General features: G+C 45.0%; 1 protein-coding gene across 1 annotated transcript in view; it reads left to right on the plus strand.

Moving 5' to 3' along the window:
* Window positions 1–13,500, plus strand: part of LOC138792239 (NACHT, LRR and PYD domains-containing protein 12-like) — a 172,280-nt gene extending 158,780 nt beyond the window's left edge. Inside the window, exons 10-13 of the mRNA XM_069969413.1 lie at window positions 2,274–2,444; window positions 3,017–3,187; window positions 3,996–4,166; window positions 13,233–13,500. Of these exons, the coding sequence (XP_069825514.1) occupies window positions 2,274–2,444; window positions 3,017–3,187; window positions 3,996–4,166; window positions 13,233–13,320 (601 nt within the window). The 3' untranslated portion in view covers window positions 13,321–13,500. The remainder of the gene's footprint in view (window positions 1–2,273; window positions 2,445–3,016; window positions 3,188–3,995; window positions 4,167–13,232) is intronic.
* The last annotated feature ends 10,969 nt before the right edge of the window (window positions 13,501–24,469 follow it).

The raw sequence follows: 24,469 nt of genomic DNA on the forward strand, positions 1-24,469 counted from the left end.
TATCTGCACACCACTCCAGAGACATCAGTCAAAGATATATCTTAGAAGACATGAGCCAAATCTGCATCTCCCAGATCACAACGAGTACATCTGGAATTGCCAGAATATAGCCCAATATTGGGAGGACGTCTTTTGTGTCCTTCAGGGTAAACTGAACTGCTCTCTGGCTTTCCTCCTTACCCTAGCGATTCTCGGCGACTTGGGATATGTGTCAGAGATTAAGTATAAAACTGTTGTAGGTGTGTGCTTTTTTTGGCCAGGCTAGTGATACTGCGTAACTGGGGCTCTGCCCTGCCACCTTCCATTAATGAATGGTCCAATCTCACTGAACTGATAAAACAATAAGAGGAAGTTTGGTTTAGGAAGCGTGGCAAGAAAGGGAAGGCAACATTCAGGCGTCCCTGGATTGGATGGGTAACATAGATATAGGTAGGAAACTGTGATTATATTACTTTACATTATAATAGGAGTATACTGGTTAGTATACTCTTATACATCTTAAATTGTCTGATTGAATTCTTTTTTCGTTGTTGTTGTTTGGTTTCTCTCCTTGTGGTCCACCGGGGTGGGGGGTGTTTGTGGTTTATGGTCAATCTTACTTCGGATGTGTTAGTATTGTGGGGACATTTTGTATCTCTTCTGACCTTCTTTGGTCGGATAGCCTTTTGAGACGGTAAATGAACGGTACTGGGCTCATACATGTTTTACGTTCAAGGCGGGTAATTCTTTTTCTTTTTATGTTTTTTTTCTTACTGTAATTATGATGTACCTTGTTTTATATCCGATGTTACTTGTTTTTTATCATATGGAAAATTGGGAAAATTGTTCAATAAAGATATATTTAAATAATAATAAAAAAAAGATATATCCCAAATTTTTGGGATTATTGCTTTTATTGATAAATGGGGGGCCTGGACACTTGGATTGTTTGGGGCCCCAAAATTCCTGATGGCTGCCCTGTATGTGATACTATGTGCTCAGCCAAGTAGCCTGTCATTTATGTGTGATATTGTCTGCTAACCTGTGTATGTAACTCTATCATGTGTGATACTGTCTCCTGAGCCCCCGTATCTAACACTTTTATGTGTGATATTGTCTTCTGAGCCATGTATCTAATCCTATCATGTGTGATACTGTGAGTTGAGCACTGTATCTAATCCTATGATGTGTGATATTGTCTGCTGACCCATGTATCAAATTATATCATGTGTGATACTGTCGTCTGAGACATGTATCTAATCCTATCATCCAGCACACACAAGAGGCGGCTTCTAGTGATGACATTCATGGATGTTACTAACGGTGTATCTAATCCTATCATCCATCACACATAAGAGGCAGCTTCTAGTGATGACACTTATGGATGTTACTAACAGTGTGTGCGATCCCATCATCCAGCACACACAAGATGCGGCTCCTAGTGATGACATTTATGGATGTTACTAACAGTGTATGTAATCCCATCATCCAGCACACACAAGAGGCGGTTTCTAGTGATGACATTTATGAATGTTACTAACGGTGTATCTAATCCTATCATCCATCACACATAAGAGGCGGCTTCTACTGATGACATTTATGGATGTTACTAACAGTGTATCTAATCCTATCATCCAGCACACACAAGATGCGGCTCCTAGTGATGACATTTATGGATGTTACTAACAGTGTATGTAATCCCATCATCCAGCACACACAAGAGGCGGCTTCTAGTGATGACATTTATGGATGTTACTAACAGTGTATCTAATCCTATCATCCAGCACACACAAGATGCGGCTCCTAGTGATGACATTTATGGATGTTACTAACAGTGTATGTAATCCCATCATCCAGCACACACAAGAGGCGGCTTCTAGTGATGACATTCATGGATGTTACTAACGGTGTATCTAATCCTATCATCCATCACACATAAGAGGCAGCTTCTAGTGATGACATTTATGGATGTCACTAACAGTGTATCTAATCCTATCATCCAGCACACACAAGAGGCGGCTTCTACTGATGACATTTATGGATGTTACTAACAGTGTGTGTGATCCCATCATCCAGCACACACAAGATGCGGCTCCTAGTGATGACATTTATGGATGTTACTAACAGTGTATGTAATCCCATCATCCAGCACACACAAGAGGGGGCTTCTAGTGATGACATTTATGAATGTTACTAAAAGCCCGGAACGTTTTCTCTCCACATTCACAATTTACAGATTTTATACTTATGCTCTGTTGACGCGTCACCCACATCTCATCTTTTTATTATTACAGATTGGCCGGTAATAATCTACCAGACACTTCCTGCCCCCAGTTGGCATCTGTAATAAGGAATAACCCTTCCCTGAAGAGACTTGTCCTGACTGGTAACCGCCTATCTGGTCCTCACTTCAGTGACTTGGTGGAAGCTCTGTCCAGTCCAGACTGCAGGATAGAGGAATTACTGTGAGTATAAGAGATGTGTACACGACTGAGCCATGTATCCAATCCTATCCTCAGTGATACTGTCTGCTGAGCATTGTATCTAATCCTATCATGTGTGATACTGTTTGCTGAGCCATGTATCTAATCCTACGATCACCCACACACAAGAGGTGGCTTCTAGTGATGACATTTATGGATGTTACTAACAGTGTATCTAATCCTATTATCCAGCACGCACAAGAGGCGGCTTCTAGTGATGACATTTATGCATGTTACTAACAGTGTATCTAATCCCATCATCCAGCACACACAAGAGGTGGCTTCTAGTGATGACATTTATGCATGTTACTAACAGTGTATCTAATCCCATCATGCAGCACACACAAGAGGTGGCTTCTAGTGATGACATTTATGGGTGTTACTAACTGTATCTAATCCTATCATCCAGCACACACAAGAGGTGGCTTCTACTGATGACATTTATGGATGTTACTAACAGCCGGGGACATTTTCTCTCCACATTAATAATACACAGTTTTTATACTAACGCTCTGTGGACGCATCACCAACATCTCATCTTATGATTATTACAGATTGGATTATAATAATCTACCAGACACTTCCTGCCCCCAGTTGGCCTCTGTAGTAAGGAATAACCTGTTCCTGAAAATACTTAACTTGTCTGGTAATCGTCTGTCCGGTCCTCACTTCAGTGACTTGGCGGAAGCTCTGTCCAGTCCTAACTGCAGGATTAAGGCACTAGAGTAAGTATAAGAGATGTGTACAGGACTGGGCCATGTATCCAATCCTATTCTGTGTGATACTGTCTGATGAGACATGTATCTAATCCTGATATGTGTGATACAGTGTGTTGAGCCATGTGTTGAGCCATGTATCCAATCCTATCATGTGTGATACTGTCTGCTGAGCAGTGTATGTAATCCTTTTATGTGTAATACTGTGTGCTGACCCATGTATCTAATCCTATCACATATGATACTGCCTTCCTGGCAGTGTATCTAATCCTATCATGTGTCATACTGTCTGCTGAGCTATGTATCTAATACTTTCTTGTGAGATATTGTCTACGGAGCAGTGTATCTAATTCTATAATGTGTGATGCTGTGTGCTGAGCCAAGTATCCACTCCTATGATGTGTCATACTGTCTTCTTACCTTGTATCTAATCTTATCATGTGTGATGCTATCTGTTGAGACATGTATCTAATCCTATCATCCAGCTTCTAGAGATGACATTTATGGATGTTACTAACAATGTATCTAATCCTATCATCCAGCTTCTAGAGATGACATTTATGGATGTTACTAACAATGTATCTAATCCTATCATCCAGCACACACAAGAGGCGGCTTCTAGTAATGACATTTATGGATGTTACTAACAGTGTATATAATCCTATCATCCAGCACACACAAGAGGCGGCTTCCAGTAATGACATTTATGGATGTTACTAACAGCCGGGGACATTTTATATTCACATTTACATTCTACAAATATTATACTAACGCTCTGTGGACGCGTCACCCACATCTCAACTTCTCATTATTACAGATTGGCCAAGAATAATCTACCAGACACTTCCTGCCCCCAATTGGCCTCTGTAATAAGGAATAACCCCTCCCTGAAGAGACTTCACCTGTCTGATAACCGTCTGTCTGGTCCTCACTTTAGTGACTTGGTGGAAGCTCTGTCCAGTCCAGACTGCAGGATAGAGGAGTTACTGTGAGTATAAGAGATGTGTACAGGACTGAACCATGTATCCAATCCTATCATGTGTGATACTGTCTACTAAACCATATATCTAATCCTCTTTTGCATGATACTGTCTGCTGAGCCATGTATCTAATCCTCTCATGTGTGATACACTCTACTGAGCTCTGTATCTCTCTCCTATAGATTGTACAGGCCATTTAGCTTAACATCTGTAGTAGTAGTAGTAAAAATTATGGAAACTCTTCTAATGGATCACCTAAGAATCAACAATTTGATGGATAAACAATTTGCATGGCTTTACTGTGGGCCGATCATGTCAGACTAACCTCATTGATTTCTTTGATTATGTCACATAGTGCTGGATGAAGGTGCTGGGGATATCTCCTATCTGGACTTCAGCAAAGCTTTTGATACAGTTCCCCATAAAGAGCTGATAGAGAAGTTAGAGAAAATTGGACTTAATTCATGGATAGTTCAGTGGATTTGTGGTTGGCTGAAGGACAGATATCAGAGGGTTGTTGTTAATGGTGAATATTCTAAGCAGAGACTGGTTACAAGTGGTGTGCCACAAGGGTCTGTTCTGGGTCCTATTTTTTTTTAATATGTCCGTAAGTGACATAGGCAAAGGTTTGGTAGGTGAAGTTTGTCTGTTTGCTGACAACACAGAAGTGTGCAACAGGGTTGAAATTCCTGGAGGCGTCAGTAATATGGAAAATGATTTAGCTTTGCTAGATAAGTGGTCCAAACAGTGGAAATTGAAGTTCAATGTTTCCAAATGTAAAATGCACTTGGGGAGGAGGAATCCTCTATCCGAGTATCACATTGGCAGTACTGTGTTGGAAAAGACTTCAGAAGAAAAAAATTTTGGAGTAGTAATTTCTGACAGCCTTAAAATGGCCATCCACTAAATTTCGGCAGTGCGTGAACATAGCCTTTCTTTGTTTCTAGTCCACTCCTTGTTTTTCGTTGCAAAATACTGAGCAAAAATCCTGTGTGCAAAGTGCATGGTTGAGCTCATTTCTTCCTCCTCCTCCCCCTCAACCACCACAACACGGGACGCCACAACACTCTCGCACACAATGTTTGTACGGCTCACTTCAAGGGCCTAAAAATTTATTTTTGGAGGGTTCCCCTCAAGGGCCTTAAACTCCATTTTTGGAGGGCTTGCCTTATTTTTTATCACTTCTCCTTGGTGCTGATTAATTTTTGTGCCTTTTGCCTTACTTGGAAGTAGTAGCTGTTTCGAAGGCAGGATCTGTCAGGTCGGTAGAGGCCAATCTATTGTGTGTTTGTTTTTTTCAAATTCAATTAAAATTTTCAATTCAATTTTTTTAAATTAACCCCTTAACGACATCGGGCGTACCCATACGCCCCCGTTGCCTGGGCTTTAACGCAAACGGGCGTATGGGTACGCCCGATGTTTCCCCGATCGCTGCGTGTTCACACACAGCGGTCGGGGAAGATGGCCTGCTAGAAATCATAGCAGGCCATCATAGCTTCACGGCACGGGGGGTGGTTAACACCCCCCGTGCTTACGATCGCCGCTATAGGCTGATCAATTCAGATCAGCCAATAGCGGCGATCGGAACCTTTCCGGGTCATCGGTGACCCGATGACCCGGAAAAAAATGGCGGTCGGTGCTGTCCGAGGACGGCACCGACCGCCATTACTGTAAAAAGTAATGGTGATCGCCGTGCCACCGGCCCGATTGCCGTGAACGGCCGGCCGGCCGTTCACGGCGATCGGGCCGGTGGCACGGCGATCAGAGTCCCACAATATAGTAAATACCTGCCCTGGACCCCTCAGCTAGGTAGCCGAGGGGTCCAGAGCAGGTATTTGTACATTACTCACCTGTCCCGGGCTCCTGATCGGCGTCTTCCGGGTTCGCGGCGTCCTCCGTCATTCCGTTCGGTCTTCGGGTCTTTCCGGCGGTCCCCGTCGTCTTCTTTCGGCTATTTTCGGCTCCAGCCTCGTCATTTTCCGGATTTTGCGCTCTGCTGCCCCCTAGCGGCTGATATGTGTAATACACTTATCAGCAGCTACAGGGATATTCAGAATGTAGAAAAAGGTTTTTTTTTTTTTTCCAAATTTTTTTTTTTCTATTTTCCGCACCCTATCGCCGCTGAGTGTTGATCAGCATCGCACGAAAGTGCGCTGCTAATCAGCAACTCCTCCTTTTTGGCGTAGGGTGTTTTTTTTCTATATCCTACTGCCACGGTCTGCTTATAAGTGCCGCACATAAGTGCGCCATTTATCAGCAACTCCTTTGTTGGCGTAGGTTTTTTTTTTATACTTACTGTAAAAAATCACGTAAAAAACACTACATTACACCACACTACATTGAATAAAGTTTGACACTACACCACTACATACCCCATATACCAATCCCCGTATAAAGATGGCCCCCAGGGTGTTTTCGGCGTCAGAGGGATACGTTATTATTACCTCCGACACCGAAACAGCCAGTGAGGATGAATGGGGGGGATCCTTCTTTCCTCCATTCATCCTCATCCTCCAGTGACGTGTCTGGGGGTAGCGTAGCGTACGCTGCCCCCCAGACACGTCTTTTCCGCCAGTACCGTCCCAATAAGAGATCACAGTATGGTGTGAAATTCTACAAACTCTGTGAGCGTACCTCAGGGTACACTTACAGATTTCGGGTACGTGCAAACTGCGGAATGGCGAAGGATAACCCTTTGTGCATTCCGCAGCTGGCACCCGCCGGCGGACTAATGCGGGCGCATGTCTCTACCCGTGTCATAGACTCCAATCTATGCACGGGCGGAATCCGTCGTCCATCCAAAGAATGAACACGTTGGACGGAGAGCGGAATCCGCCCGTGCATAGAATGGAGTCTATGACACGTGTGGAGACGTGCGCCTGCATCAGTCCGCCGGCGGGTGCCAGCTGTGGAATGCACGAAGGGTTATCTGTCGCGATTCCGCAGTGTGCATGTACCCTTAGAGTGTATGTAGGAAGGGACACCCGAATCCAGCCCCCAGATGCCCCCTCCCCCCCCCATCCTCGGAGTTAGTGGGAAGATCGTCCGGGAACTGATCTTCCCACTGCTGGATAAAGGTTACCATCTGTACGGGGATAACTTTTATACCAGCACCCCCTCTTCCGGTCCCTCGCTGCCCTGTAGCTTGCGGCACGATCCGAACATATCAGAAATAGTAATAGCGCCCTAATATTTAGCAGCCATGGAGCGGACCCAGCGCTTCTGGATATGAGGGACCCCGTATCGCACCAGGACAACATTTTCCAGGTGACGTCCCCCACACTGGAGAACAGGAGACCCCAGAAGAAGTGCAGAGTGTGGGGTAACAGGGGGATCAGGAAGGACACCATTTTCCAGTGTGACGCCTGTCCTGATCCCCCCGGCCTCTGCATACTGGATCGCTCCAAGGCGCACCACACGTCATTGGGGTTCTACATTATCTAAATTCTGTCCCTTATTCCTATTTCAGGGGTCACGTTGATCCAGGGATTATTCTGATCGCCATTATGGAGTCGGGAAGGAATTTTTCCCCTGTGATGAGGCTACTGTCGTCTGCCTCACGAGGATTTTTTGCCTTCCTCTGGATCAACACAGGTTGAGTTTGATGGACACCTGTCATTTCCAACCTTATAAACTAATAATTGCCCTAATACCCCCAAATAAATTAGAATTGTCCCTTTTCCCCAGCTAAGTAGGTATGGCCGCCATTCCCATTAGAGGATGCCATGATGCAATTACAAAGCCTCTGTGCGGCCAGGACAGTAGAAACCCCCCACAAGTGACCCCATTCTGGAAACTACACCCCATAAGGAATCTAAGAAGGGGGGCAGCGGGGATATGGCCCCCTGGTGACGGCCACATTTGGGACGTGAAAGTGAAAAAAATTGTATTTTTTATTTTCTCGGCACATGTTCTACGTAAGTGCCTGTCACCAGTGGGGTCCATATGCTCACTGCACCCCTTGTTAGATTCCTTATGGGGTGTAGTTTCCAGAATGGGGTCACTTGTCGGGGGTTTCTACTGTCCTGGCAGCACAGGAGCTTTGTAATTGCGACATGGCCTCCATCCTCCATTCCAGCCTCTAAATGGCGCTCTGTCCCTTTGGTGACTTGCCCTGTGCCCATATGGCACATTATGCCCACATGTGGGGTATTTTCGTACTCAGGGGACACTACCCTACACGTTTTGTGTTCATTTTCTTTTTTAACCCCTTGTGGAAATGGAAAAAAATCAAGGCTAGACCAACATTTAGTGTAATTTTTGTAAAATTTTTACTCTAAATTATTAATCTTGTCATGTTTTTTCATTTTCACAAGGGGTTAAAAGATAAAAAAAAACATTTAATGTGTAGAGCAATTTCCCCTGAGTACGGAAATACCCCACATGTGGACATAAAGCGCCATGCGGGTGCAGGGTAAGCCTCCGAAGGGAAGAAGCGCCATTTGGTTTTTGAAGGCTGGATTTGGATGGAATGGATTTCGAGGGGCCATGTTGCATTCAAAAGGCCCCTGTGTTGCCAAGACAGTTGAAACCCCCCACAAGTGACCCCATTATGGAAACTGCACCCCTCAAGGAATGTAACAAGGGGTGTAGTGAGCATATGGACCCCACTGGTGACGGACACAAATGTGGAACAATGTGGCGTGAAAATGAAATATTACATTTTTTACACTATAATGTTGGTTTAGCCTTGAATATATCATTTTCACAAGGGGTTAAAAGAGGAGAAAAAAAACAAAATGTGTAGCGCAATTTCCCCCGAGTCCGTAAATACCCCACATGTGGACATAAAGCACCATGCGGGTGCAGGGTAAGCCTCCGAAGGGAAGGAGCACCATTTCGTTTTTGAAGGCTGGATTTGGATGGAATGGATTTTGAGGGGCCATGTTGCATTCAAAAGGCCTCTGTGTTGCCAAGACAGTTGAAACCCCCCACAAGTGACCCCATTATGGAAACTACACCCCTCAAGGAATGTAACAAGGGGTGTAGTGAGCATATGGACCCCACTGGTGACGGGCACAAATGTGGAACAATGTGGCGTGAAAATGAAATATTACATTTTTTACACTATAATGTTGGTTTAGCCTTGAATTTATCATTTTCACAAGGGGTTAAAAGAGAAAAAAAAACACACAATATGTGTAGAGCAATTTCCCCCGAGTCCGTAAATACCCCACATGTGGACATAAAGCGCCATGTGGGCGCAGGGCAAGCCTCCGAAGGGAAGGAGCGCCATTTGGATTTTGGAGGTTGGATTTGGCTAGAATGGATGATGAACGCCATGTCGCATTTACAGAGCCCTCGTGCTGCCAAAACACTGGAAACCCCCCACAAGTGACCCCATTCTGGAAACTGCACCCCTCAAGGAATCTAACAGGGGGGGAAAAGAGGATATGGACCCCTTGATGACGGGCACATTTGTGCCATGAAAGTGAAAAAATGAAATTTTTCCCTTTCACGTCACATTGTTCCACATTTGTGCCCGTCACCAGTGGGGTCCATATCCTCACTGCCCCCCTTGTTAGATTCCTTGAGGGGTGTAGTTTCCAGAATGGAATCACTTGTGGGGGGTTTCCAGTGTCTTGGCAGCACGAGGGCTCTGTAAATGCGACATGGCCCTTGAAATCCTTTTCAGTGAAATTCAGCTTCCAAAAGCCAATTGGCGCTCCTTCCCTTTGGAGGCTCGTCCTGCGCCCGCTTGGCACTTTATCGCCACATGTGGGGTATTTCTGTACTCGGGAGAAACTGCGCTACACATTTTTTGTCTTTTTTTGCCTCTTATCCCTTTAAGAAAATGAAAAATTGAAGGCTAGAACAACGTTTTAGTGTAAAAAATAAATTTTTCTTTTTTCACGCCATATTGTTCGGAAAATCTGTGAAGCACCTGTGGGGTCCAGATGCTCACCGCACCCCTTGTTACATTCCTTGAGGGGTGTAGTTTTCTGAATGGTGTCCCTTTAGGGGTGTTTTTTAGGTTTTGACACCCCAGAGCCTCTGCCAACCTGAAGTGGTACAGTCAAAAATGACCAAATATAACGGAGGCGTTGAAATTCACTAGGCGCTCCCTTATATCTGAGGCTTGTGGTTGCGTCAAATAGCGCAATAGGGCCACATATGGAGTATTTCTAAAAAACTGCAGAAACGGGGCAATAATTATTTGCATTTCTCTGGTAATAGGTTTATAATTATGAAAAATATTGGATTACAATAAAATTTCTGCACAGAAAATTAAAATTTTCAAATTCCTTACACACTTAGCTTTTATTTCTGTGACTCCCCTAAAGGGTTAAAACACTTTCTGGATGTGCTTTTGCAGAGTTTGGGGGGTGCAGTTTCTGAAATGGGGTGCTTTGTGGGGCTTTCTAACATACAGGCCCCTCAAATACACTTTTTATAAGGCTGGATTCACACGCTGTAACTGTGCGGCTGTATTTTTTATGCGGCTGTAAATGTGCGGGTGAAACTCCGGCCGTGGGAAAAAATAGACATGCGGCTCAAAACATACGGTCATTTACTTGGAAATCTGGTTCAACTAAAAATAACAAATAAAATGTTAAGAAAGTGATGGAAACACCTCTGGATGCATCTGGGAAAGCAGGGAAACTAAACCTGAACAGGTCCCTAAAAATATCTGATTTTGAAATTTTACTGAAAATTTGGAAATTTGCTGCTAATGTTTTAAGCTCCCTATTGTGTAAAAAAAATGAAAAATAGTTTAATAAATGCCGCCAACATAAAGTAGACATGTTGCTAATGCTATTTAATATATAATTTATGTGGTATAACCACTTTCTGTATACGCAAAAAAGTTTCAAAGTTGGAAAAATGCATTTTTTCACATTTTTTCACATTATTTGGTTTTTTTTCATAAAGATTTGTTATGATTATCGACTCCAATTTACCAGAAATGTAAAGTACAATATGTCACGAGAAAACAATCTCAGAATCAGCCGGATAGGTAAAAGTATCCCGAAGGTATTAATGACTAAAGTGACACTGGTCATATTCATAAAATTTGTCTCTGTCATTAAGGCCATTTCAGGCTCTGTCCTTAAGGGGTTAAAAGCGTCTTAGTAATGGTATATGTTGGATTGCTGTCTCTCTGTTCTGCAGCACTGACCCCTCCTCCATCTCCTAGATAGATACTCTTTAAAGGATTGAAAGTGTGCACATTCAAATTCCAGGGCCTCTTATGAAGATTGTATTGTTATAAATTCGTCACTACCTCCAAGAATAGCCAGCTTGATTTAAAGGGGTGCAGGAAAATGTTTCATTTGATTACAATTTGGCTTTCTGTCCATGCTAATGTAGTGGAAAGAAGGTTTCCTTGTATTTTTTCCACTTCCACTAAAGAGAGGTTATGTTGTGTTTGGAGTGTATTGTTAATAGCCTGTGATAGTGGCATAATACTACTTGGACGTGTTAGATGCACCCTGGCATGCTTCCCCTGCTGTCCTAGTTGCATTCCAGAGGTGTTTCCAATGTCAATGTCTGTGGTGTCACTGTGGACTTGGTGACTTCCAAGTAATCGAATTTAGGTTTCAAAGAAACAAGCATTTATCTCCCATTGACTGCAATGGGGTTCGACATTCGATCGAATTTGCGAGCATCACAAGAATTTCGAGCTTTCGAATATTTTACTACTCGCTCATCTCTAATCATTACCTTATCTGTCTTCTTCCCCCAGTTCTGAGCAGATGCTTTCTGCTAAAGACACAGAAAACTGTATGTGAGCTGTTCACTCCATTTTCCCATCTTCCCTTCTGAGACAGTTCATGTAAAAAAAAGTCCCTGACCGGTTGTTTATACTTTGTGTGAAGTTGGTAGGGTAATCTGAGGTCAAATTACTTGTGATCTTACTGTGATTAACACTTCCTGGCTGTACAGAGAGAAGAAATAGCCGTCCAGGTAGCTGGTTACATCCGTCATCTTGAAAGGGAAGGGGGGGGGGGGGTTGAGAGCAGAGACATACTGAACAGATCAGATAGTTTTCTGATGATTCAACATATATTTTACCTAACTGGAAAACTATTTTAAATAGAATAGTCGTACAGCTACCAAATACCACCAGTATATAAAGAGCAAATGTTATCAACATACAAATTACCACCATACTGTTACTGACCCATACCAAGACCAATAATACCAGTATACAAGGGACAAATATTACTGCCACACTATGACCACTACTGTTACGACCAAATCCAGCATAATAATGCCCCCACATAGTGAACAAAGACCAATACCCCACATGCAGTGACCATATAGAGGTAAATACGAGCTGTAAACAGGTTCTGTACACTATATAACTGATCACAGTGCAGTTACATCCAGTGACTCACAGGGGACCATCTTCTGCAATCAGTTGCTCACTTTATCCTTTCATATCCATTCGGCCTGCCCATCATGAGGACTTCACCTAGTCCTTACTCATCTCTGCAGAATCTGCCAGACAAACAGTTTAAGCTTCTCATTGTCGCACCAACCTTATATCTTTACAATCTTCACATCTGTATTGGTTCCCTCTGTGCCCCCATATTGTATAAGGCCCCCATGTAGTCCTCTATAGTAGATAAGACTCTATGCAGTCCTCTGTAGGAAATAAGACCCACCTATGCAATCCCCTATAGTAGATAAGCCCCCATGCAGTACCTTATAGTAGATATACCTCCCCGTGAAGCCATGCAGTCCCCTATAATAGATATACCTCTAAATGCAGTCCCTTATAGTAGATAAACCCCTAATGAAGTGCCTTATAGTAGATAAGCCCCCCTTTACAGTGCCCTATAGTAGATATAGGTAGATCCCCCCCCCTTCCCCCTGAAACCCCCTTTTCCCCTTTGCATCCTTGCAGTCCTTTTTTAGAGGGCCAGATGAAAAAAAATATATATTTCAACCTCTGCCCGCGCTCAGAAGAGTCATGTGACCTCCAGGAAATAGGGGACATTGTATTAATAAATCCCCAGTGTCACCAGGTCTGGAGATTGTACCGATCCCATCCTCAGGACCGACCATTCACTGACCCAATCCTTACAATACAGTCACTAACACTGCGGGTTCTGTTTCTCTTCTAGGATGTGGAACAATGGATTGTCTGAGGAGGAAGAGGAAGAAGTAAGCTACCTGAAAGAACACAAACCAAATATGAAGATATCTTACTAAGCAAACAAGAAGCCGGATGTGATGAGCAGATGACAGGACTATTGATGGTCAACACTACTTCCAAGCTCCAATATTAGAAGGGTATCTTGGTGCATTATGGGTAATATCACTGATCTACAGAAGATGAGGAAATGTCTTGTATTATAATAAAGGTGATGTCCTTGGTCATACAGGAACGCTCTATCCCGACCAATGATATGTCCAGTAACTAAACCCTGTATAATGATCCTACCCATGAAGAGCTGCAGGAGGTGCTGAAATCTTTTACCGTCTGGGAAGTCCCCGGGTCCTGGTGGCTTCTTGTACTTGTATTACAAAACCTTCTCCTCTGAACTTATTCCTAGGCTTCTCTCTTTAACTCTTTCTTGCAAAGCAATACTGTGCCACCCTGCTCCATTCCTATATATGCTCAAACCTAAATCTGACAAAGATCCCTCAGAATGCTCTAATTCTAGACCTATTGCCCTACGAAATATAAAATTGTACACTAAGTTGCTGGCTAATCGCTTGGGGTTCTGGCTCCGCTCCTTGATTAGTAAAGACTAGGTGGGCTTCATGCCGGGTCGTCAGGGAGCAGACAACACGTGAACATCCTTGGCGCGGTTAACAAGCAGTCTGGCCGGGCTCTGATGCTCAGCCTAAACGCCAAAAAGGCTTTCGACCACCTGGGTTGGTCTTTTTTTTTTTTGAGACTCTTCAGTCTTATGTCTTCTCGATCTCGTTTCTGACGGCAGTCCACGGTCTTTGCTATAGCCACGCAGCATCTATTAAAGGGGTTGGCCACTTTATAGTAAAATAGTTCAGTGTTCAGTATTATTAAGTGTACTCACTGTGTATACTGACAGCAGCTTCCTGTGTACTCACTGTATATACTGACAGAAGCTCCCTGTACTCACTGTATATACTGACAGCAGCTCCCTGTGTACTCACTGTGTATACTGACAGCAGCTCCCTGTGTACTCACTGTATATACTGACAGCAGCTCCCTGTGTACTCACTGTATATACTGACAGCAGCTCCCTGTGTACTCACTGTATATACTGACAGCAGCTCCCTGTACTCGCTGTATATACTGACAGCAGCTCCCTGTGTACTCACTGTATATACTGACAGCAGCTCCCTGTACTCACTGTATATACTGACAGCAGCTCCCTGTGTACTCACTGTATATACTGACAGCAGCTCCCTGTGTACTCACTGTATATACTGACAGCAGCTCCCTGTGTGCTCACTGTATATACTGACAGCAGCTCCCTGTGTACTCACTGTATATACTGACAGCAGCTCCCTGTGTGCTCACTGTATATACTGACAGCAGCTCCCTGTGTACTCACTGTTTATACTGACAGCAGCTCCCTGTGTACTCACTGTATATACTGACAGCAGCTCCCTGTGTACTCACTGTATATACTGACAGCAGCTCCCTGTGTACTCACTGTATATACTGACAGCAGCTCCCTGTACTCACTGTATATACTGACAGCAGCTCCCCGTGTACCTCATAGAGCTAATATCAGACTCCCCTCCACCAGGCTGGGCTGCCCTGCTCTGTAGTGAATCTGTCAATAAGATTTCCGACATGGAGGAGCATGTGACCAGGCCCCGCCCCCCAGTGTCCACCACTGAGCCTGTATATGTCTATGGAGGACACTGGTGGCAGGGCAGGGCATGGTGAGTCAGCCATCTTATGGACAGACTCACCACAGAGCAGGACAGCACAGCCTGGAGGAGGGGAGCCTGATTTTAGCTCTATGAGGTAGAGAGCTCTCTATTCTCAAATGATTTCCTTTCTTCTCACCCCTCAGCTATGAGTAGGGATGGCTCCGCCGGTGGTGAGTGCCTGGTCGAGGAAAAAGCTCCTCCAGTTCACTAAGGTTGTGGATTCACTAACACGTGTCTTGCTCCCTTTTGTTAGGCCCTGTGAAAAGCATGACCTTTCTAGGTCGGAGTATTTTTCCTACCTTTACTATACAACATTTTATGCAGATGCTCTTTGGATACTACATTTAGTACAGATACTACAGTATCTAAAGCCATGGGACAAGTATTGCACCTGCTCCGCTCTCTTTTGGCTGGTCCCAGGCTCTTTCTTCTCCAGCTAAGTGTGTTCATTTCCGCTCCCTCTCTTTCTTCCCTATTTGTCTCTTGCTTTGTCTGGTGTCAGTTGTGGTATCTTGCTGAGTTAAGCCTATAGCACAGTGATGCTTTAATTTTCAAGATTACAATGTTGAAGCTGTACTTTTTTTGAAGATTTATCATGGATACCTTGTCTGTTTGTTTGTTGTACATTGAGAAAATTTAATAAAAATTACAATAAAAAAAAAAACAGATCACATTATCAACATCCCACACATGCTGCTAAAAGCATCTAGAAAGTTCTGTAAGAGGCAGTGTGGGACTGGGGTGCCTAGGGCCACCAGTGGGATTGATTCTGGGGACCACCCTACAGTTACTGTACATGATAGTGTGGTGTCCCACCACAGTTGTTGCTGGTCTGAGCACCCCTCGCAAAAGCCTGTAACGCAAAGTGAAGTGGTAATTAAGTCTTGTATAAGTTTTACCACTAGATCTCATTGCACACCAATGAGAGCTGGTCTTCTCTTCCACCTATCTCTATTCTTCTTTCTTCTTGCACGTTCTTCTCCACCACTCACAGGAGCTGTTACACACCCTGTAGGAAGTTGTCACATGGGGAGAGAAGTGTAGACCCACACTTAGTCAGTCTTAGTCAAGTTTCTGTAAAGAGAGGACGCAAGACAGGACGTTCCTGCTGTAGTCAAGCTGGGCCCTGGCTCTGCCAGATCCCCTGTCAAGGACATGTAGCCAGTCCAGTGTGGTCTAGTCTGGAGTGTGGTAGTGGACAGACGTATGGAAGACACAGAGAATTTCCTTCTTTAAAGCAACACTTCTACCTCTAATGCAGTGCTAAACACCAACAGAGAGGGCAAGTCAGGGATCACCACAACCCACGCAGTGAACAACTTAAACATAGTGCAGGTGAGTATCCTACAAGCTAGAGGAACTGATCCAGATACAGCAAAGCAGCTAGGAGCCTACATACTCTATCTCGCAATGCAGGTGAAACCAAGTAACTTTGGACACCTTGCTCAACTCGGGTAACTGGGACTGGTGCTTGTGTCACCCTAGTAGGACAGGTCACCTGACACTGTAGGGCAACAGGTGGTTACAGCAACAAAGGTCGAAACACGGGCACAAGTATTCTTCTTTCACATATTCTCAAGTATCCTTCTACTTCTTCTAAAGTTCCAGCAGAGCACAGTACTACATTGGGTTGGGACTCTCAAGACCCATTCCTCTCCACTCCTTTTAACTCACTCTATTCTTCTCAGCACGCAACCAAGTCAGCACTGCTACTCTTAAGTTCACTACCTCTACAGGTCTCGGTGCAAATCTAGTCAAGTCAAGTTCGAAGTGATTGTCTACTTGTATGCCAATGTATTCATCAGTAAAGGAAGAGTTTATTTATTATACCGGGACTCAGTGGTTATTGTACTAGCACCTACACACAGGCTACACCGTCCTTGGGTCATCTCTAGTGATGAGCGAACATGCTCGTCTGAGCTTGGTACTCGATGTATTAGGGTACTCGATGGTACTCCTTACTCAGACGAGCATCTCGCGATACTCGAGAAAATCTCATCATCCGTTTCCTGTAAGTTTGGGCGCAATTTCTCAGCCAATAAACATGCAGGAGACTCTTTGGTACATCCTACGATCACGTGGGACCCATACATGTCGATAGCAGCGATTGGTTGGCCAAATCAGATGACCCTGCCATATAAAAACTCGCGTCCGCCAGTGCTCGCTTCAGACGTATGCTGGAAGAGATTAGGGACAGAGTTGCTGCTGGTCAGGGAGAGCGTTAGGGAGGGAATTAGCGTTCCAGTAGGCAGGGAATACTAGCAATACAACCAAACAGCCCATGTAAGCGCTTTAAATCGTTTTTAATTTGTATTACTACAGACTGCTGGCTGGGACTTGCAGTGCAGCTACCACGATTTCAGCAGCACACTGTGGTGACCGGCTGCTGGCAGAAAGGGGACATTAGGTGTTGCATACACACCCCTAAGAAATGCTCAGTACTATTTTATGATTTTGTGGCTAGTGGTGCTGCTGTCGTACATTGTATTGCTGGGATTTGTAGTAAACCTGCATAAAACTTCACTGCTTATTGTCCTGTGTAACAGGTGCCATAGACCACAGCCCACCACTTACACACAGACTCTATACGACAGCCTCCAAATACTAGTGTGACACTGACCACCAGTATATATTCTGATTTCTGTATTTACTACTCAAGGCATATCTAAGCTCAGTAGTGATTACCCTGTGTAAAGGGGGTGTCTCCCATTGTATAGGTGCAGCCACCACCAGATTGTATACCACAGCCTCCCATAAACTAGTGGGACCACTGGTATATTTGCTGATTTCTGTATTTACTACTCAAGGCATATCTAAGCTCAATAGTCATTGCCCAGTGTAAGGGGGAGTCACACAGTAGTGTATAGCTGCAGCCACCACCAGATTGTATACCAAAGCCTCTCAAAAACTAGTGGGACCACTAGTACATTTGCTGATTTCTGTCTTTCTTACTCAAGCCATATCTAAGCTCACCACTGATTGCCCTGTGTAAGGGGGTGTTACACAGTGTATAGGTGCAGCCGCCAACAGATTATATACCACAGCCTCCAGCTATTTCAGTCTTAACCGTGCAGTGTCCATAAAATGGTGAACCCCAGGGGTAAGGGTCGAGGACGAGGGGTTCCAAGCGATTCAGCGGGCAGAGGCCGTGGTTCAGGGCAGGGTGACACAACAGCACCCGTTGAGGAGGGAGCAGTGGCAAACGGCAGACATTCACTCCCTAGCTTCTTTGCGCAACTTACGGGGTCTCATGGTAGACCGATATCACGTGGATAGCGGATAATGTGTTCAGTAACTTATCCACCACCCAGTCTTCAACGCAGTCCGCCCACGTTACCCAAGGGAGTGGAACCCTTGTTCCATTAGCTCAGCCTCCTTCCCCACAGCCTGGCCCCTCCAGGGAAAGAAGGGATTCAGATCCACCACCATGCTCCCTGGAACTGTTTTCTGGACCCTTCCCTGAGTCAGAGCAACCGGAGCAGTCGATCTGTCCCAATGCCCAAACTATGCAGCTCAGGCAGTCAGTGGGTGATGAGAGTGGGGACTTGCAAGCGGGGTTGGAAGAGGTGTCTGATGACGATGAGACCTGGTTGTCAGACAGTGAGGTTGTTGTCATGGATGTAACTCAAAGTGGGGAGGAGAGTGAGGAATTGGAGGAAGAGCTGGTGGATGAGGACGACGTGACTGACCCGAGCTGGGTGGATAAGCATAGAAACATAGAAGATTGTCGGCAGAAAAAGACCACTGGGTCCATCTAGTCGCCCTTTTAGTATTTTCTTTCTTATTATCTTAGGATAGATATATGTCTATCCCAGGCGTGTTTAAATTCTGTTATTGTAGATTTACCAACCACCTCTGCTGGAAGTTTGTTCCAGGTATCTACTACTCTTTCAGTAAAATAATATTTTCTCACATTGCTTCTGATCTTTCCCCCAACTAACCTCTAGTCTAGTGAAGACCGTGCTTCTGAGGGGGAGGCAAGTTCAGCCACAGGACCGGTTGGAAGAGGAAGAGGGGTGGGCAGAGGGAGAAGCAGGGGCAGAGCGAGTAGATCAGCAACTGTTTCACTGAGTCAAACTCCCATGGCCAAGGCTAGATGTTGCCAAGTCTGGAGGTTCTTTAAAGAAACTGCGGATGACTGACGGACTGTAGTGTGCAACGTGTGCCACGCCAGGATCAGCAGGGGAGCCACCACTACCAGCCTAACCACTACCAGCATGCGCAGGCATATGAGTGCTAAACACCCCACTCAGTGGAACCAAGGCCGTTCAGTGACTGCAAGTTGCACCCCTGCTCCTTCCCCTGTGTCAGGTGCTGGCTCTGTCAGTCCCCCCCCGCCCAGGCCCCACTATGCTCCACGCCCTCCAGCAAGGTGTCCAAATGGTGCCCAGCGTTCAAATGTCCCTACAACAAATCTTTGAACGGAAGCGCAAACACACTGCCACTCACCCGCATGCACAAGTTTTAAATGTGCACATAAGCAAACTGCTGAGCTTGGAGATGCTGCCCTATCGGCTGGTATAGACAAAGGCTTTTAGGAACCTCATGGCGGTGGCTGTCCCTCGGTACTCTGTCCCCAGCCGCCACTACTTTTCACGGTGTGCTGTCCCAGCCCTACACCAGCACGTGTCAGATAACATCATCCCTGACCTGACCAACGCGGTCAGCGACAAGGTACAACTAACCACGGACACAGGGACAAGTGCTGGCGGGCAGGGACACTATATCTCCCTGACGGCACATTGGGTCAACTTGGTGGAGGCTGGGACAGAGTCTGACCCTGGTTCCGCTCATGTGCTGCCCACCCCGAGGATTGCGGGGCCTACCTCGGTTGCGGTCTCTCATGAGTTGGCCACCCGCCATACATACACAGTGTAATGTATAACAGCCCTTTAGGATAGTAATGAGTAACCCATCCACAAGTATCTAACATTCAGAGTATTAGCGGATTGAGGCCATGAAGCAACCTGTCCTCAGATGGCCATAAAGAGGACAAGGAACAATCACGTCACACAGCAGTTCAGTTATTGTTGTTATCTTGCTTAATACGTCGTTCGTATCGAGCCAATCCATCACATTTCTCGGGTTCTCAAACATATGCACTGATCCCAATGTGACAATACGCAGCTTAGCAGGGTAGAGCATGGAGTAAACCACATTGAGCGCACGCAGTCTCTTTTTTATGTCCAGAAATTGTGCCCTTCTCCTCTGCACCTCCGCAGAGAAATCGGGGAAGATGGAGACTCTGCTGCCATTGATGACCATATCCCGACAATCTCTAGCAGCCCTCAGTATAGTGTCCCGGTCCCGAAAATGCAGGACTTTGGTCAGAATGGGTCTTGGAGGCGCCCCCGGTGGTGGCTCACGGAACAGCACCCTGTGCGCCCTTTCAATAGCAAACAGATGGGACAGTCTATCTTTTGTGATTTTGTTTTTAAACCAGTTTTCAAAGTAGGTAACTGCTTCCTTCCCCTCTGCTCGTTCAGGGACGCCGATCAGGCGCACATTGCTCCTGCGGAGCCTATTCTCCAAGTCATCAGTTTTATCAAATAGCAAAGAAACATTGTTAATGGTTCTTTTAAGATCTCTAGCCATTGGAGCCATTTGGTCCTCTATGTCACTTATTCTGCTTTCAGCTGCCTTAACCTGCTCATTTGTCACTTTAAGATCTTGTCTGAGGAGCAGTAATTCCTCTTTTAGTGAGCCCATATTGTTATGCAGAGACAAAACAGCCGTGTATACATCTTTCAGGAGGAGTTAATTCTGCCGTGGCAGATAATTACCAACTTTCCCCATAGGGATAAAACTTAACTTTTATTTGAATTGCTTTTTAAAGATTCACAGTGCTTAGTGTATATACAGTGCTATAATAAAAAATAGTCCAAATGGTGATAGACTGTCCGTGTAGGTAAAGTAGGTCAGCCGTACTGTAGATTGATATGCCTAAATTGCCAGTGTTATACAGTATAGGATGCCACTTCGTATCAGTTTGTGTATTTTATTTATTGCACAGTGGTTGGTTAGTGAGGTCGCGAGGTCCGGCCGTGACCTAGGACGACACTAGTAGCTTTACACTAGTATCACGTTACTATGTGATATATATGCCCACTTATATTGGATCGCGTATTGATCGTCAGAAAAAATGTAACGACAAATGGAGATATCACTGGTTCGATATAGACAGTGGACTCTGGCTGAGTGCCAGATTCTAGAAGTGCTTTGAATAGTAACTTTACTGTTGGCTACTAGGCTGTTTTTCTAATGTAACTATGCAGATATACTGTAAACTGGTTATTGGCATAGTATTCTTATGAGTACTGTTATGGTTACTCAGCTGTGAATGTTGCTCGCCGTGCATGCGAGGCATTCAGTTAGCTGTGTATATGAATCAGGCTATAGTAATAGCTTTGCTGCATATGTGCCGTTACTGTTTGGAGTCGCGTGCAAGTTGGCAGCATAGACGTGCTTGCCGTGTAGACAGAGATCGCAATCCAACAGTAAGGCAATGGTGATAGCGCTACTCAGGCACATTGGGCTACGTGCTCGCTGTGCATGTGAAGCATATATTTAGCTGAATGTAACTCAGGCTATTATAATAGCTATGTTGCTTATGTCCATCACTGTCTGAAATCGCGTTATGTTGGCAGCATAGGCTTGCTTGCCATAGGGACAGAGATCGCGATCAGACAGGTGGGCAGTGGCGATAACGCCGCTGAGGCACTTTGGGCTGTGTGCCCTAGAGTGCTGCGATGCGTCTCGCTTCCCTGGTTACGGCTACTCTACATAGATGCTGGGTCAGTAATACACTGTACTTTGTAGTCACGGCTAATTGTCACCATTGGACTATTGTTAAAATTCTGCCTTGATAGACCTGACTAGTTTCGCCAGAGCTCTCTGGCTTTTTCAAAGGTAGGCATCTGGGAGGGGGTGGAGCTAAGGGTGGTATATATGTCATCTGTTCGTAATGTTTCACCTCCCTGGTCTAACCCGAATGGCCTATGGGGAGATAACTTGGCATCGAGGCTGAGGAGATAGTGTGATGTGTATGTAGGCGATTGGAGGTGGTTGTAAACGGTTGTGTTTGAAACGGGCGCCACGAGCAACAAATATCCTAAGTGCTCGGTTCACTCTGAAATATCTCTAAGTATAAAGACATGCGCAATACGTACCCATCACGAGCAACAAATATCCTAAGTGCTCGGTCATGCGCACTTGAACAAAACGGCTCTAAAATGGACTAAGTCCCATGACATGCGCAGTTCATCACTAGGTGTCAAACTCCCGAGAGGCGTTCCTGAGATGTGTCAAACTCCCGAGAGGCGTTCCTAGAAAGAGTTCTGGCGCCCGTTTCAAACACAACCGTTTACAACCACCTCCAATCGCCTACATACACATCACACTATCTCCTCAGCCTCGATGCCAAGTTATCTCCCCATAGGCCATTCGGGTTAGACCAGGGAGGTGAAACATTACGAACAGATGACATATATACCACCCTTAGCTCCACCCCCTCCCAGATGCCTACCTTTGAAAAAGCCAGAGAGCTCTGGCGAAACTAGTCAGGTCTATCAAGGCAGAATTTTAACAATAGTCCAATGGTGACAATTAGCCGTGACTACAAAGTACAGTGTATTACTGACCCAGCATCTATGTAGAGTAGCCGTAACCAGGGAAGCGAGACGCATCGCAGCACTCTAGGGCACACAGCCCAAAGTGCCTCAGCGGCGTTATCGCCACTGCCCACCTGTCTGATCGCGATCTCTGTCCCTATGGCAAGCAAGCCTATGCTGCCAACATAACGCGATTTCAGACAGTGATGGACATAAGCAACATAGCTATTATAATAGCCTGAGTTACATTCAGCTAAATATATGCTTCACATGCACAGCGAGCACGTAGCCCAATGTGCCTGAGTAGCGCTATCACCATTGCCTTACTGTTGGATTGCGATCTCTGTCTACACGGCAAGCACGTCTATGCTGCCAACTTGCACGCGACTCCAAACAGTAACGGCACATATGCAGCAAAGCTATTACTATAGCCTGATTCATATACACAGCTAACTGAATGCCTCGCATGCACAGCGAGCAACATTCACAGCTGAGTAACCATAACAGTACTCATAAGAATACTATGCCAATAACCAGTTTACAGTATATCTGCATAGTTACATTAGAAAAACAGCCTAGTAGCCAACAGTAAAGTTACTATTCAAAGCACTTCTAGAATCTGGCACTCAGCCAGAGTCCACTGTCTATATCGAACCAGTGATATCTCCATTTGTCGTTACATTTTTTCTGACGATCAATACGCGATCCAATATAAGTGGGCATATATATCACATAGTAACGTGATACTAGTGTAAGGCTACTAGTGTCGTCCTAGGTCACGGCCGGACCTCGCGACCTCACTAACCAACCACTGTGCAATAAATAAAATACACAAACTGATACGAAGTGGCATCCTATACTGTATAACACTGGCAATTTAGGCATATCAATCTACAGTACGGCTGACCTACTTTACCTACACGGACAGTCTATCACCATTTGGACTATTTTTTATTATAGCACTGTATATACACTAAGCACTGTGAATCTTTAAAAAGCAATTCAAATAAAAGTTAAGTTTTATCCCTATGGGGAAAGTTGGTAATTATCTGCCACGGCAGAATTAACTCCTCCTGAAAGATGTATACACGGCTGTTTTGTCTCTGCATAACAATATGGGCTCACTAAAAGAGGAATTACTGCTCCTCAGACAAGATCTTAAAGTGACAAATGAGCAGGTTAAGGCAGCTGAAAGCAGAATAAGTGACATAGAGGACCAAATGGCTCCAATGGCTAGAGATCTTAAAAGAACCATTAACAATGTTTCTTTGCTATTTGATAAAACTGATGACTTGGAGAATAGGCTCCGCAGGAGCAATGTGCGCCTGATCGGCGTCCCTGAACGAGCAGAGGGGAAGGAAGCAGTTACCTACTTTGAAAACTGGTTTAAAAACAAAATCACAAAAGATAGACTGTCCCATCTGTTTGCTATTGAAAGGGCGCACAGGGTGCTGTTCCGTGAGCCACCACCGGGGGCGCCTCCAAGACCCATTCTGACCAAAGTCCTGCATTTTCGGGACCGGGACACTATACTGAGGGCTGCTAGAGATTTTCGGGATATGGTCATCAATGGCAGCAGAGTCTCCATCTTCCCCGATTTCTCTGCGGAGGTGCAGAGGAGAAGGGCACAATTTCTGGACATAAAAAAGAGACTGCGTGCGCTCAATGTGGTTTACTCCATGCTCTACCCTGCTAAGCTGCGTATTGTCACATTGGGATCAGTGCATATGTTTGAGAACCCGAGAAATGTGATGGATTGGCTCGATACGAACGACGTATTAAGCAAGATAACAACAATAACTGAACTGCTGTGTGACGTGATTGTTCCTTGTCCTCTTTATGGCCATCTGAGGACAGGTTGCTTCATGGCCCCAATC

The sequence above is a fragment of the Dendropsophus ebraccatus genome, chromosome 5, assembly GCF_027789765.1.
Source record: "Dendropsophus ebraccatus isolate aDenEbr1 chromosome 5, aDenEbr1.pat, whole genome shotgun sequence".
In the NCBI taxonomy this organism is placed as follows: domain Eukaryota; kingdom Metazoa; phylum Chordata; class Amphibia; order Anura; family Hylidae; genus Dendropsophus; species Dendropsophus ebraccatus.